This window comes from Rhyacophila brunnea, unplaced genomic scaffold (genome assembly GCF_057557595.1).
Source record: "Rhyacophila brunnea isolate RB1 unplaced genomic scaffold, BYU_Rbru_1.0 scaffold_16, whole genome shotgun sequence".
Classification (NCBI taxonomy): Eukaryota; Metazoa; Arthropoda; class Insecta; order Trichoptera; family Rhyacophilidae; genus Rhyacophila; species Rhyacophila brunnea.
The window spans coordinates 433,958-450,861 of NW_028232816.1; the positions used below are offsets into that span (position 1 = coordinate 433,958).

The following is a 16,904-nucleotide window of genomic DNA, read 5'->3' on the forward strand; positions in this document are numbered from 1 at the left end:
ATAATCGGTTTGCAAAATGTAGCTATGGCTGACTTACGCACCAGGATGGTGTTGTACGACAAACCCTCCATGTTGTGCAAGTAGCCTAGGTATCTGGCCAATTCCATTGGTTGAGGGCTATTATGATCCATTAGGTTCATGTTACACCATGTCATTGTCTTCCATTTGTTCCAAGCTGGGTTAGAGTCGAAGGCCGCCATTTGGAAGCAAGGAGTGCCCTTTCTTCCACCATTAAATTTGATGTTATTTCACCCCACCCGAAATAACCCTTGTTAACCTTTCCCTTACCATGATAAAAAAAATTACGCCCGTTCCCATGCCGTCCACTCAGTGTCCCGATAGAAATTTGGCATTTTAAGGCATTTTAAAAGCTAATTGATTGCTTCAAAAGGTAAAGTATGTTTTAAATACTGTTTAGTCATCGTTTAACATTTTATTCTGTGTATATTACATGCAATTATCTTATAATCGTGTATAATATCGGACATCGATAAAAGTACGTCATATCTAAGCCACGGCGTGTCTCGGTCTGTTTTAAATGGAACAACCAACATACGCTGCCATTTCACGGAGAGTGGGGGTGGCTAATTCATCCGAAGCGAACGAAGGATGTTATTAGGTAGGATAACATCTGTGTGGACTTGCGTTATCACGTTCACCACATAAAATAATAGTTATAATTTTGCAATATCGATTCCCTATATAATTTTAAAACACTGTGATCTTATTGTATCATGTTATTAAGTATTTTTAAAAATCGTATTTTAAAACACATTAAAATAATATACTTACATAAGAACAATTAATCAAGAAAAATACTCCGATTGATCGTATAGTTTCCACTAAATATATTTTAATATCATGTTTCTTATGCTGAAATAATACACATTAATAAATATAAATAACTACGCTACTTGAACTTATACGCACGTATTAAGTCTATACCTCTAAGACTTTAGATATATCTTACCTACTTTTAGATAATTTCTCTAGTATATAAAAAAAATACTTATAATTTTGCAATATCGATTCCCTGATTATAATCTATAATATAAAAATGAATATTTGTTAGTTTGTTTGTTCGTTTTTTTATGCGCTGCCATACCGTTCATCCGATTGCGATAAAACTTTGTCAACTTATTGCTTGCACTTGCGCGCAGATTATAGAATATAATCTTATACATACAAATGAAAGTCTGTCTGACATATGCGTTCCTATACCATTCATCCGATTGCGACGAAATTTTGGTGAATTGATGTGTGCACTACGGGTGCGAGTCATAGACGCTAAATGTAAAAGCAGCTGAAATGGTGGATTGCTTTGAGAGAAAGATCCTTAGGCGGATATACGGACCCATGAATGATGATGGGGAGTGGAGAATTAGGTACAACACGGAACTATACCGCTTATACCAAGATTCAAAACTCTCCAACTTCATAAAACTCCAGAGGCTAAACTGGGCAGGCCATGTCCAGCGCATGCCTGAGTCACGGATACCGAAGAAGATCCTCGAAGGAAACCCAGGAGGAAAAAGGCCAGTGGGAAAGCCACGCACACGATGGCGTGATAATGTTACAAAAGATGCCAACCAGATACTAAAAATCAGGAACTGGAAAAGACGTGCGGAAGACCGTTCCGGCTGGAGGATAGCGGTGGAGGAGGCCAGGGCTCGACTTGAGCTGTAGCGTCATCGAAGAAGAAGAAGATGTGTGCACACCCACAAAGGTTTCTGAATTAGAAAAACTATCTTCTTCTTCTTCATTATATCTTCTTTTATTCATATGGTTCCTATACCATTCATCGGATTGCGATGAAACCTTCGCCAGTTGTTGTGGCAACACCCGCAAAGGTTTCTGAATCAGTACAACCATCTTCTTCTTCTTCGTCGTCTTCATTCTATATTCTTTTATTCTTATGATTCCTATACCATTCGTCCGATTGCAATGAAACTTGCGTCAGTTGTTGTGCCGACACCTGCGAATGTTTCTGAATTAGTACAACAATTTTCTTCAACCTTTTTTTCTATTCTATCTTCTTCTATTCGTATGCGTTCTTATACCATTCATCCCATTGCGATGAAATTTTGATCAGTTGTTGTGCGCATGCCCGCGAAGATTACTGAATTAGAAAAACCATCTTCTTCGTTATATCTTCTTTTATTCGCATGGTTCCCATACCATTCATCGGATTGCGATGAAACCTTCGTCAGTTGTTGTGGTAACACCTGCAAAGGTTTATGATTTAGTACAACTATTTTCTTCCTCTTCTATTCATATGCGTTCTTATACCATTCATCCGAATGCGATGAAATTTTGATCAGTTGTTGTGCGCATGCCCGCGAAGATCTCTGAACTAGAAAAATCATCTTCTTCTTCTTCATCATATCTTCTTTTATTCATATGGTTCCTATACCATTCATCCGATTGCGATAAAACCTTCGTTAGTTGTTGTGTTAACACCTGAAAAGGTTTCTTAATTAGAACCATTTTCTTTTTCTTCTTCATTCTATCTTCATTTATTTTATATAGTTCCTATACCATTCATCCGATTGCGATTAAATTTTGGTGAGTTGTTGTGTGCACACCCGCAAAGGTTTCTGAATTAGAAAAACTATCTCTTCTTCTTCATTATATCTTCTTTTATTCATATGGTTCCTATACCATTCATCGGATTGCGATGAAACCTTCGTCAGTTGTTGTGCTAACACACGCAAAGGTTTCTGAATTAGTACAACCATCTTCTTCTTCTTCATCGTCTTTATTCTATATCCTTTTATTCGTATGATTCCTATACCATTCGTCCGATTGGAATGAAACTTTCGTCAATTGTTGTGCCCACACCTACAAAGGTTTCTGAATTAGTACAACAATATTTTTCTTCTTCTTCTATTCGTATGCGTACCTATTCCATTCATCCGATTTTAATAAAACTTTCGTCAGTAATTGTGCCAACACCCGCGAAGGTTTCTAAATTAGTACAATTATCTTCTTCTTCTTCTTCTTCTATTCGTATGCGTTCTTATAACATTCATCAGATTGCGATGAAATTTTTCTCAGTTGTTGTTCGCACACCTGGGATGGTTAGTATTATATAAAATACAAAGTTTGTTGTTTGTTTGTTCCATCCAATTTTGAATTTTTTACTACATATTAATACTATTAATAACGTTTGCATATTTTGGATTCGATTTTAATTTACAGTTCTTTTGTTTGACCTTTACTCCTATTAGAATTACTTTCATATTGTATTACACAGATATTTTAATATTAAAAAGATAATTTCATTATTATTTTTTAAATATCTAAGGTAAATGTATCCACTAAGCGACCCTGTGCGAAGCCGGGTATCTCACCTATAATATAATTTCAAAACACGTTAAATATTTATATAAGAATAATTAAAAACAAAAATAATTCAATCTTATAGTTTCCACTAAAATTATTTAATGTTATGTTTATTATGCTGAAATAATTACACATAATAAAAATTAAATCACTACGCTATGTGTACCTATACGCATGTAGTAAGTCTATAATATACCCACCTTTCGAGAATTTCATAACAAGAGGTTTTCTAGTCTATGTTAAAATAAATATATTGTATCTCCATAAAAATGTACTTTCATACATATTATATATTGCCAAACTGGTAGGTGCGCAGTGTTGCGAAGGTAGGCACGAAAAGTTTTACACAAATAAAGCCACGTCATGATTGCAGTTTGCAAATAAAGTTTATAAAACAGCCGCTAGTTATAAACTACATAAAAACAGTCCTAAAAAACGTTGTTTGTTAAACTGTCTGAAGATAATATGTAGACTAATTTTTTAATACCTCACTTCTATACTATTGTTGAGTGTGCTGGCTATCTCGTGAAAAAATGATATACAAGGATCAAATCATAATATTGAAATTTGAGGCAAATTTGTTAACGAATGATAACTGTTGTTAAATTTGTCTATTTAGTTAAAATTAAAAAAAAGTGAATAAATCAATGCAAGGACCACTAATGCATTGACTGATTTAAAAAGACAAAGTGAAGGCATACATAAAAAATTGGAGCTTTGGAAATCAAAATTTAAAAAAAAAATCGTCATGTTTCCACTTTTAAATGATTTTGCGCCAGATATATTGAAGCAAACAAAAATCTATTTACTGAGCGTTATGATAGTTTGCTAATGCACTTTCCCCATTATTTATTTCACAAATTTACTCTAATAGTAAAAAAATCATTTGATTTCAAAACTATGATATATTAAATATGTAGGTAGTTGTACGTTTGATGTGATACCTATATCATGAGTGATATATGTAATGATAACTCCCGTGTATGTGTATAATTTAGGAAACACTACATTATAGTACCACACTGCCCTTAACCTCAGAGATAGGTAGGTGGGCCCGACAAATATCCTGGCCTAGGGGCTCGCTTTTCGCAAAATCTTTTTTAAACATCCATCGCATGAAAAATAAATTAATTTAAATAAGTATAAGTAGTAATATAAGTAGTAAAACCTTGTTTATTATTTATATATTTAAGTTTTCTTTATTTTTGTATTAGTGCCTACATTTTTGACTATTTAAAAAGGTGTCTGAATTATTTAATGAAATAAAGGGGGGAGGCGCCAAGTTTCATTTTTTTTTAAAAAGGAGGCGTAATAACATTAAGTTTGGAAATCACTGATGTATTTGATAGGAACCGTAATTTAATACTTGTGTATTTTTGTAGATACTAAACATTATACTTACCTACATATAATAAAACAATCATTAGATTTACTTAGGTGGAAGATAACGGTGTGAAAGACCCCTTACTTCAAAAATTGTACTGAATTCCACACCACCGTGGAGGTACAGTTAAATTGCGGGTTTTTTTAAATCTGTGGTTTTCCCATTACGACTATTTCATTGTACTACGTTTTAACTTAATTTTCTAAGCATAACATATTATACAAACTACAAATGAATATATCTACATAATATTATCTAATTAAAATTTAAATGGTGACTCATAACTTTATATTATAATATAAAACAATCGAAATAATAAAACTACCTACTATTATATTTCTAAGAAAAATACTCACTTTCTGAAATGCAAAATATTAAGAATAACATTACCTACATAATATATACAAAATACATAAAAACATTTTATACATGTGATAGAGGTATTTTTTGCAATTTACATTAAATTTAGTCAATACCATTATGTACGGACTATGTCCAAAATGGTATACCAACATAAAATGAATTGATTTTACAGACATGGGGTGCAGAGAAATAATATTATATTATGTTTATACCTACATCAGATTGAGTATGATAACATTTTTATAATAAAATAATATTATTTGGTACTTATGACATTAAAAGCAAAATTAATAATTAGTAGGTAATCTTAAATGTATTAGTCCTACCTAAATAAATTCACTGATTTCAGGGACATAATAACATGGAGTTAATGTTATAGTATAATAACTACATGTAAATGCAACAGTTTCAATATAATTAATTATTTAGACATGTACCTACTCACTAATATTATTTTTTTTAAATAAAAAAGATAAAAATAAATATCAGTAAGCACTTATTCATTAGACGTAACCAACTGAAAGAAAGCATAGTGGTTCGTACCACGAGAATGTCGTGTATACTATACTATTGAAAATACTAAAAATACTTTCTGCGACTATTGTATACCTACATACTTCATAAACAAAAGAATATCTAGTTGTATTTGAAATGCATGTCCTGACTAAATAATATTCTTTTCGGGCATAAGTTATTATTAGTAATTTATAACTACAATATAATTTATTATAGAGGTAGAATATGCAAGTACTCATATGCACAAAGGAAAACCGACCGCTTGCTGTGCGTTTTTGTGCAGGTCACTCGAGGTAGGTATATTTTCAAATGCACATGTTCCACAAACTGATGTAAACTTTACAGACCTTGTAATAAGGGTTGGTATTCTTCTAAATCTGGGTAAAAAGGTTTTTATGACATGCCCGAGATACCGGGAATTTAAGGTAAGTGTTTAGGAATAAACGTCATATGAAGCAAAGTTAACATGATAAAATAAACACTAATAACATTACATTAAGGGTTAGTTTGGCATTTATCGTCAGATGCACGGAACATTTTAAATTTCAAGGTTCGTTATATTATGGGAGGATTTATACGAGCCATCAGTCATATAATTAAATTGAACAAACACATAAATTGGTCTCGCTGTTCTAACAAATAACATTTTATAATAGTGTCTCACTTTACAAAATTATTATGTGGGTTTCTCTAACGTATATCTTTTTACATAGCCCTATCACTGTCTTATCAAAATATCGATCAGACTTTGGAAAATGATTAATTTTATATAGAAAACATTCAATTAAACTACTTGTGCATTTTTATTTTTACGCATAAGCATTTTATCTACAAATAGCTAAAAGTAGATTTTTTTGTATATAATAATAAATGGGGTATCCATGATTTAAGGGCCTAAATAAAGTGCGAGTTCTTCATGGCAACGGGAGTGTTAAAGGGACAGGTCCTGGGTCCTTGGAGGTGGACGGTGCTGAAGGCATCGTGAAACAGCGCGCCACTGTCTGTAATGTCTCGTGACACATACGTTGCAACGACATCTGCTGTTTCGCTTGCGAATAAATCCACCTCGGAAACACCCCATCTTTGAAACAGGGGGGTGGTTGCGGTGTTGATGAGGTGCCACTCGGGAATGAGTTGTCTGCGGGAGAGATGATCTGCCACACAGTTGTAATTTCTGCGGAAGTATTGTGCAGTAAACGTGATGTTAGCTCGACTGGTAAATACTAGTATCTGTCGGCATAGGTTTAGGAGGGTGACAGATTTTGTGCCGGCCTCGTTGTTGATGTATGCCACCACTGTTTTGTTGTCTGTCTGCAGAAGCAGATCTGATGTATAAGGAGGTACTGTCGCCCTTTTTCGTAAGTCCACTTCCCAAAAGCATTGTTTCCAGCTCGGTGCCACTAGTAAGTACTTCCCTTTTTCTGAGTTCAGGTGCGCTAGGACTCGTGAAAGTAAGTTTGGTGGGGGGAATATCCACGCAAGTCCTATACTCGTCCCCAAAACCCTCTTCGATTTTTTGGTACAGGCCCATCGCTGTTATGATGTTTTGAGGAATGGTTGCCCAATCCACTAACCCTTGCATACCCTTACAGAAGCTGTCCCGTTGGGAAAACATCGTATTCTGGAGGGCCGCGATGGTCCTCTCCGTCAGATGGTTAGTTGATGACGAGTGGTCGCACCGACGCAACTTGTCATATAGACCAACTCTACGACCGTAGGGGCCGCCAAGAATTATTTTTTGGGCGTTGTGCCACTCCTTGCCGTTCCCCCTGCTGAAATAAGGTACGTAACGAGGATACCTCAAACATCAGCATCTTAATCGACGCTCGTAGGTACGTTGAACTTTTCCTCCTGTAGCAGTCCTGCTTCGCCGTCTGATGTCCATTGCTTTTAGAATATCCTCCTCACTTCAGATGTTGCGCCACAATCACTGATCACTTAACGTTCACTTAACTATCACTTAACGTTCGTTCAAGATAAATTTTTTAATAGTTAGAATGAACTGTCAGCGCAACATGTAAACTAAGCCTCCCCCAAACCAAAGCGAATATTCGCGGCGAATATTCGCAGCGAATTATTCGCCAATCAAGCTCGTATTGGCTTACGGGACAGAGCACGCTTGCGCGACCGCCTTGCGTCTTGAGTGCGAATTTGCAGCGAATATTCGCTGCGATTTTCGGGAACTCTGTCGACAGCGAATTTATTCGCGGCGGACAATTTCGCCAAGGGAATTAGTAAAATCAAAATGGCGAAGACATTGAGCAGCTGATCGAGTTGGTCCGGAAATATCCAATCCTTTATAATTTCTCTGACAGTGACTACAAAACATGAGAAAGAAAGATAAGATATGGGATGAAATTGGCAGGGAAATTGTTGAAAATGGTATGAAGGTCGTCATAATAATATCTTTTATCTTTGTCTAACCAAAGTATGTAAAGTTTTTTGACAGGATGAATACGCTATTATAAATAAATAACTTTAATCTAAGGTCCCGATATTTAAAAAATACATATTATTAATTTGCGTCATGCACAGCCTTTAATAACAGAAACTTTATAACTTTGATTGTTAGGGCACTGACAGTTCTAACTTATTGCGATCGTTTGACGTTTTGGTTTCGACTTTCGAGCAGTCATATCAATAATGTTATAATTAGGTATCATTCATAGATAAGATACGTATCATTTACAATACCTACTTCAATCATATTCGGTATCGGTCACGTGAATACCCATTTTATATTCGTTGATAATATTTTTTTAGGTTAGATAGGTAGTCTAAGATTATTTTTTTGCATCTAACATTATGCAGTATAGCATTTCTATTGTAGCTAAAGATATAATATACATATAGGTAGATAAGTAGGTACTCCATGTCGTCATTGTGGTATTTTGTAAGGTTTTAGACCAAAAACTTTACATACTACTTACTATCGGGTTATTTACAGTAGGACATAGGTACCTAGGTTGTTTGTTTTTTGATCTCAAGAGACCTCAATCACAAAAACGATATTATGTACCTATATACCTACTAGGTATATATTTCCTTCATTATGTATAGGTATATTGAGCTAATAAACTGGTTTTGCCCAGTGCCGACCGCGAACCAAGATAATATCTACATGTTCCATGTACCTACCTAACATAACCAATGTTTTCTGTTTCACATTAATTTGTATACCTACCTACAAACATTTTAAACTTAATTGAGATGTTCTTAAACTTCTGTTCATGTAATATTATGTAGGTAGGTATATCTTGGTCTGCATTAGGCAATAAGATTAATAATTTTATGTGCATGTAAATATAAAGGTCAGGTACCTCCTCTAAGTACATAATATTATATTATCATCATGGATACCTACCTGAACGATGTTGGAGATATACTAATGCTTTGTGATGAATTTAATTTTAGCAAAGATCTTCAACCTTTCAACGTAGGTACAAAGCACCAGAAGAAATTAAAAATGAAACCCCCGGCATTAACAGGAATAAAATAATATTTCATCATCAACATCAGTCGGGGTCATTCCACTGCTAGATGAAAGCCTCTTCTAGCTCCTTCTACTATTTTCGGTCTCTAGTTCTTCGCTGCTACATACTTTTATTGTACTTCACGTGAACAAAGAGATCAACTAAGTGAAGTGTCAATCAACAAAAGTGGCATTTGTGCACAATGTTAATGAATTTTCCAAAACATTAAGTGTGATAATATAATATACAAGGATGAATAAGGCGTGGGCGAGGGCCAAGGTCCATTTTATGATTCCTCTATTGATGTACCTATTTTTATTAAGAAAAATGTTTGCCGTAGAATGGGGTGAATACTGAATAGACCCTTTTTAAAATTTCTATTTTTCTGCTACACATTATTCGGACAAATATGAATGACTTAAAACCTGTTTCTATGGACATAATCATACTCTAAAATATTTTTCAACTACCATTTATTATCAAACAGCCAATTTTGTGTGATGTCTCTTTCTATCCAGCGTTGGGGTGATTATAGACATGGCGGGTGGATAGAATCGAATAATGGTAATTTCCTAATGTTAAAAATGTAATTAAGTACCTACTGTACATTACAAATTTATGTAGGTACATTTAAGTATGTAAATCAAAATCAAAAATATAAATTTAAATGTTATACAACACAGTATCATGTAAGTATTTAAAAAAACATATACTTACATAAACATCTATTTATCCAAGAATTATTTGATACTTGAATCTGTATTTTATATACCATATTAGATGGATGTATGTGGTGTATTTTGTAAAATATTTGGTATGTATTTATTATTTAACTAAGCGTATTTAATTTGCTACGTGACCTGTAGCTCTTTTATAATCACAAATTATTGTTGAATGTTCCGAAAATGAGTTTATGTGCCGAAACAGCTGTCAAGGTAAATGACTCAGTTAAAGTAGAATTAACAAAAATAACTATATTTCAAAACCATTATAATCCATCTACCATATAAACACCATTTCAAGTAATAAAGAAATAAAAAGTCACCTAATTAAATAATATTATACTAGAAAAAATATACTATCTATATACCCACTTAATTTTCATTTAAAGTTGTAAAACGCCCGGTTACTAAATAGAGGAAGGACAGAGTCTTCTGGCACGACCGAATCACATTGGAATGGTGTTATTGTCATTTGAAAGTAACAATACTGACACCTAAATGAGTCGCCTGCACTGCCAGAATCATCTGAACCCTGTCTACCTATCTATATACAATTTATTGTTATTTTTTTTCATATTTGTCCATTTTATTACAATATCGTGTAACTTTTAAAGCTCATTGTAATTCTAATAATTATATAAATATTTTTCTTGTATTCTGTGCAAAAATGATTATTAAAACTTTCTTAACCTAAACCAAGTATTTTTTATTGAATGATCCTGCAAAAATATTCAAGTACAGTTAAGTGACATATTTTGTTTCGGTGTATAAGCCATAAATAAATATACATAAATTATATTTAATATATACATGTATACTGTATGTATAGCCACGGTTGGTCTTGCACTTGTTGCTGTAGCTATGCGATCTGGTGTGGTCCATTATCCAAAAACACTCAATCACATCCCTGGTCAAACAGCGGGCAGCCGTGTAGTGAGTCTGGCTGGCCTATGGTGGCACTAGAATGATTTCAATATACACAGTCTGTTAATTTGAATATGTTTTCGACTGAAAGTTGTAAAAATATTAGAAATCAGGATTTAAATAATTAAAAAACTGTTTCATTAAATATCATATTCATACCTATGCAAAATTTTGATTCCTTTGAAGTACCTGTACAAAATACGGATGAATATAAACCAAACAAAAATATTTGTTACTGGTACTGCCATAGTAAAGTAAAGTTTAACATACTTCCCTAATAAAACAAAATTCCCAATTCTTGTCGTTCTGTAGATGTTTCATTTCAGTTTTTACCAACGATCCACTAAATATGAATTGGTCATAAACACTCAAAGGAAATCTGGCACTCACTGCCAGAATGTCCATGTCAGACATGTCAGATACCTGCATAAAAATAAATGTCATGTTATGATATTATACGTAATGAATATGAATGTATCAGAAACAACATAGATTTTATTACGAATTTCACATTTACAGAAAATTTTCTGCGCTCATTTTTGAAAGTCTCCAAGTATGACGGGTATATTCGCACATGGGTGCAGTTAATGCACCCAATGATTTTCGGGAAACCTGCCCTTTCTTGAAGTCTGAAATTAAAAAATATTTTTACCGACACAAAATAATATTCCCGTTAAATTCTTATTGAGTAGGTAATTTACTTGTTGTGTCTATGCGCAGTTACTCTAGTTACATGACATGTACATTGTAATATTGTATAAATTGATCAGAGGGTATCAACACAACACTAAAGACTGTCAGCGCTGTATGGCGACTGTATGTAAGTATTACTAAGCACTGCTATTATAGCATCGGACACGTTTCCTATGCATCTGCTTACTGATGCCTGGCTCATTGCGCAGAAGACTTGGCCTACCCGTTTTTGGTACGCTCCCTCTGCGTAGAAACGCAAAATAGTCAAAACCTACAATTCAAATAACGGAGACATGTTATTTCAATAGCATATTACCTTCAAATCCTGTTAACCCTTCATGGTAAATGCTTATTTATAATTTGTGCAGTTATGAAACTGAGTAAATCTATCTTACCTATGAGCCATGGCAATCTTGCCCTGTCATAAAGTAAGGTTATATTAAATGTCGATGTAATTTGTCGCACGCCATCTCATTATATCTTCAGCGTGTAATAAGCATTCAGATGACGTGTACATTTTGTCAACACACAACTGTCACTTTGACATTCGTATATGTATTTAGTCTATGGCTGCATCCAATGCTGCCACCTTGTTTCAGATAATTAAAATACACTTTACGCAAAGTGGGTAAAAGTTGTAGCAATTCTGAAAGTGCTATAGTGTACGTGTATTTTTTATATTTAATTCATAAAAATTATAGAATAATTGGCGTAAAATATTAATAATATTTACAATTTTAAATCTGGCGCGTAAATAAAATTATTTAGTCTATGGCTGCGTCGCTGACGCTTTGGTGTGGGGCCAAACGCGAAATTCGCATCAAATCCAAGCGGTAGCGACAGCGATAGCGAGGGCGTTGCGAATTCGCTGCGAATATTCGCTTTGGTTTGGGGGAGGCTTTTAAGCCAAATCCATAATGAAAACAAAGGAATGCCAAACTCCCTACATAAAAAAGGCGAGCGGGTATGACCAGTAAATAAAAAGGGGAGAATGACCAACGAAAAGAAAAAGGAAAATAAATTAGTAGAATATAACCTCACGCGAAGAAGAAAGAGCAAACCCTATCTCAAGGACTTCAAAGTCAAATTCGAATAATTAATATTTACACTGGATTTCACAGATTAATTATTAGGTAGGTAATTAATTGTTTTTAGTACCTATCGAGTTACTAAGCAAGGAATCAGGGACAATGAACCTGCGGCCTTTTAGGGTCTCAAGTGCGATCTTTTGCTGAATCCAAATTTTACTAAATAAATCCTTTTGTTTTTATATACATAGGTGGGTACCTAACTTTTAATTTATTTTGACGTATAAAAAATATATTTAAGATTTTTTTAAGTACCTACTTAAGTAGGTATATCATTTTAGTAAGTTTTTACATATAAATTTATCGTAAAGTAAAGTAAGGTAAATTATCGCCCAAAATACATTTTCAACCATTCGATTCGCTTATTGACAATAACTCACAGATTAAATCATTATTGTTGTTGTTATATCGAGTGCTTAAAGTCAAACAACGTTATATTCTATAAAAAAGGATTTTATTTTAGATAACGTTATTTAGCATTTCCGGCTACATGATAGTCAAACAACTTTATGTCAATCTTTTCTAATTTCTTTTTAAATCGTCAGTAAAGTTGAACGCTAACTACATATTAAGTTACCTTTGTTATCATACTCGTATTTTTTTAAAAACTATTCCTATAAATTTTAACATCATCATAAGCAAGATAAATGTACAATACACAATAAATTATAAAATATGAACATTAGGTATTAAATAAACATTTCTCTTGTTGAGTTACAAGAATCTAAAATAGGTAACGATTTTTAGCTCCCCTGTAAAGTTGCACTTTTGTAGATAGTGTTGTTTGACATTAAGTACTCGATATTATTAACTTACTTATAATGCTTATACTAATAACCAACCTAACAAAAATGGTGCAATACTATTCGTGAACTTATCAAAAAGGATGCTTTACTATTTTATGCACGTTCGATTAATCAAGTTAAGATTCTGTATAATATCATACAAGTTACCATTGATTGTCTTTGTGTAGTGGTGAATGACTAAGTATTTTATGTTTATTTAATTTTCAGCTAGCTTCTCAACGATGTAGTCTAGCGATTGTATGACACGGCTAACATTGCTCATTACGACAAAGATAATATCGCCTTGATGGTGGCCGACCTCCGCTAGAGGATGGCACAATAAGAAGAATGTTTGCTTTAATTTTTTGATACAGCATGTCTCAAGAAGACATGCGACATAAACGGACACTAGCTATCCTAATACTTTTGGCAGGTCGAGACGCGTGTAATGTAACCAGTGACGTCCCGTGGGGGTAGGCAGATTGAGCGTCGCTTGGGGGCGGGAGTTACTCGAAGGGCGGCAAATCGAAGAGAATCATTTGCAATATATAGAAATAGTTAGGTACCTTAACTTAGTAATAACGAAAATATCTTTCTATTAAAAAAATCAGCTCACTGGTTTTGTCGGATTCACAATATTTAGTTTACTTCCGTTGCCCTTCGACGTCCTTGGTGACCAGAAACGACACGTGCAGATTTGCGAATAATTAGTCGGAAATTTTGTTAGTAATATATAATATATCCATACAACACATTTCTTAGATATTGGAGTCATGGAAAGAATGATAAAAATACTATATAAAAAATGAGGCGGCATTTTGGCGCTGCCTAGGGGCGGTATTTTATCTATGGACGTCTCTGAGTTATACTGAAAAGAATTATTGGATTCTGCGTAATTCTACTTACAGAAAATCTCTCTCGTTTGACACCATCTCTCAACATTACTAATGGATTAGAGATTTTAACTAGGTAGGTATGCTTAATTCACATTAAAATAAATCGATGGATTTTCAAGTGTGTGTGTGTGTGTGTTGGTTAACACAATTTACATTATAAATATTATATAGGTAATATAATATCACCAATTTTGATAAATACAGCAATTCAAATGACAGAAAGGAGTATAATCAGGCTATGGGAGGCCTTTATCCAGCAGTAATTTGGTTCAGGTCGATGATGATAAGGACGGTAGAAATAGGTATATTATTACAAATTCGCTAAACCGATAGTAGTAGAATCAGGTTCCGCAACCCTTCATCCAGCAGTGGATTGATCCTGGTTGATGATGATGATGACGATATGAATATGTAGATATATATTATATTACCGATTTTGATAAATACAGCAATTCATATTACAGAAAGAAGTAGTATCAGGCTAGGGAGGCCTTTATCCAGCAGTGAATTGATTCAGGTCGATGATAATAAGAACGATAGAGATAGGTATAATATCACAAATTCGTTAAACCGATAGTAGTAGAATCAGGTTGCGGCAGTGCTCGAATTGAACAAGATTACGAACCGGAGCGCTCGACAATTTTCTGAAGATATTTAGGAAGTTATCAAACTTTATGTGTATTTTATAAAAATAAGTTTGTTAAATGGCTTATCTAGTTCAAACGTTCAATATTTTTTTTCCACGAGACAGCGATAATTTTACCGATTTCACGAAACGGAACGGCGCTCCGGTGCGTTCCGGTCCATTTCGAGCCCTGGGTTGCGGAACCCAGCAGTGGATTGAAATAAATATGTAGATATTACAATACTATAATATTACCCGTTGCTATAATAATAATGATGTCTTTCATAAAGATTTAAATTTGTTTCATTCTTTTCAATGATTCAAATTAAGCATAAACAATAATTAGTACTATTGTAATAGCCTCAAATATATATTTAGGTAATTATTCAATAAAAAAATAGTGTTTGAACAGCCACAAAGAAGTATTTAAAAAAAATCAAATTTGGAATACATTTACGTTATCTATGTAATAATTCCAGTGGGGCGTTTTCAGTGTTTGCCGACACCACTGCTAACCTATTAATTAATAGTCAAAGTTTCTACAAAAGAAAGCTATAGACATTTATTTAATTTGACAATAGGTACATGACGATAAATCTAGTGACACATCATGCACATCATGCACAATAATTAAAGGTATCGTGTGGAGTTTCCTAATTAAATTGGATTATGGATCATACCTATATTTCTAAATTGGCAGATTGTTTTAATCTTCGTGCATTGTTAGTCACTATCTGCACTGATAGTGTTGAGGAAAAGGGGAATGGATGAACGGTTTTCCAAATATCGCAGTCGGATACCATCTGAATTATTAAAAAAATATATATAATCCGATATGTAGGTATGTTTGGTTGAAAGCACAATGCAACGTGTATAATATTAATACTATCGACCGAAAGTACTTGATGGAATTTGAATTCAAATTCTAATGGATTTAAATTTGTACTATTAATTCCATTCCAGTCGTTTTTGCGACCGAAGGCGAAGCCCGCCTTTCGGTATCTTTTTTTTATTGTGACCCTTGACTTGATAAGAAGGTAATGTAGTTTTTACCTACTTTATTGTATTGATTTGTAAGCTAGATTTAATAGTATCGTTATTATATAATAGTATATTCATTGGCAGTATTTATTTGCCTTTTGGTGAGTGTACACAGTGCCCGAAGATGCTGAAAGGCGAAACCCGGGTTGCAAAAAACGACTCAAATGGAAGAGTACAAATGTTAAATCCATTACATGTAGGTATAAACTTTATAATGCGAAAAATATCTGCATATCAAAGTTCATCAAATTTATCGTCTTTGTACAAAACACCTATACCTCCGATGTGCAAAAATCTTGTTTCGAGATAAAGACAAAAAACAGTTTTAATAAATCAGTAGAATGGTTTTTAATTTCATAGTAATGCAGTTCATCGGAGTAATATTAATTACACTATTTCAGTTCTTGAGATGATCGATAATGCTTATCAGTTCTACAATAAAAGAAATAACAATAATATGTTTCACATCGGAGGTAAGTGATGCACCGTTTTGGCACATTGGAGATATTTATTGTACGTTGTCAACACTATAGAAAAGCTGAATTATTTTTTTTATATTTATATTTATTGGAACAGAAACAATATATTGACAAAGACAAACAGTAGTTATAAGTAATAATGGCACAGATATATGCAGAAAACAGTAAACAAGTAAAATAAAAAAGTTCATTACCAGCTATCATTATTTATTATACAACAATTTGGAAAGGCTCATTGCTATCGGAAATATCGAGGGTCGGACGCACGTAACGCTGTTCCGGCTCGTGAAATTTGTAAAATTACGCTCCGTCTCGTGGAAAAAATATGTTGACCGTCCAAGGTAGATAGGCCATAGAATAGAAAATCTGACACTTCTTTTTATAAAATACACATACGATTTGATAACTATGTAAATATCTTCAGCAAATTGTCGAGCGCTGGTCGTGCCCATCCTGTTTTTTTTGCACAAGGATGATGACGTAACCCTTCGTTTTCTTATATTTCGAGTGCATACAAAACCTTGGATATACGACTTTTTCTCGGGCTATGATTTATTAGCCCAAAAGAAT

General features: G+C 33.6%; 1 protein-coding gene across 3 annotated transcripts; it reads right to left on the reverse strand.

Annotated features, from left to right (window-relative positions):
* Positions 1–10,491: 10,491 nt before the first annotated feature.
* Positions 10,492–11,948, reverse strand: LOC147074100 (uncharacterized). 3 transcript variants are annotated; one of them, XM_085943725.1, is made up of 4 exons: positions 11,816–11,948; positions 11,245–11,356; positions 10,998–11,150; positions 10,492–10,762 (listed from the first exon to the last, which is right to left on the reverse strand). In XM_085943725.1, exons 1-4 carry the CDS (start codon positions 11,824–11,826, stop codon positions 10,715–10,717), a joined length of 324 nt encoding a protein of 107 aa, XP_085799851.1. In that variant the 5' UTR covers positions 11,827–11,948; the 3' UTR covers positions 10,492–10,714. The 3 variants fall into 3 exon arrangements, 1 of the variants encoding a protein (XP_085799851.1); XR_015070246.1 differs by lacking the exons at positions 11,245–11,356; positions 11,816–11,948 and having other exon boundaries at positions 10,630–10,762; positions 10,887–11,026; XR_015070245.1 differs by lacking the exons at positions 10,492–10,762; positions 11,245–11,356 and having other exon boundaries at positions 11,015–11,150; positions 11,816–11,943.
* Positions 11,949–16,904: the final 4,956 nt, after the last annotated feature.

What these genes read in the sequence shown, in the direction of transcription:
- LOC147074100 (XM_085943725.1), bottom strand. An exon ending in ATGAGCGCAGAAAATTTTCT is followed by an intron (nt 11,151 to 11,244) that starts GTAAATGTGAAA and finishes ATTTTTATGCAG; the next exon opens with GTATCTGACATGTCTGACAT. An exon ending in AATTTTGTTTTATTAGGGAA is followed by an intron (nt 10,763 to 10,997) that starts GTATGTTAAACT and finishes AAATCATTCTAG; the next exon opens with TGCCACCATAGGCCAGCCAG.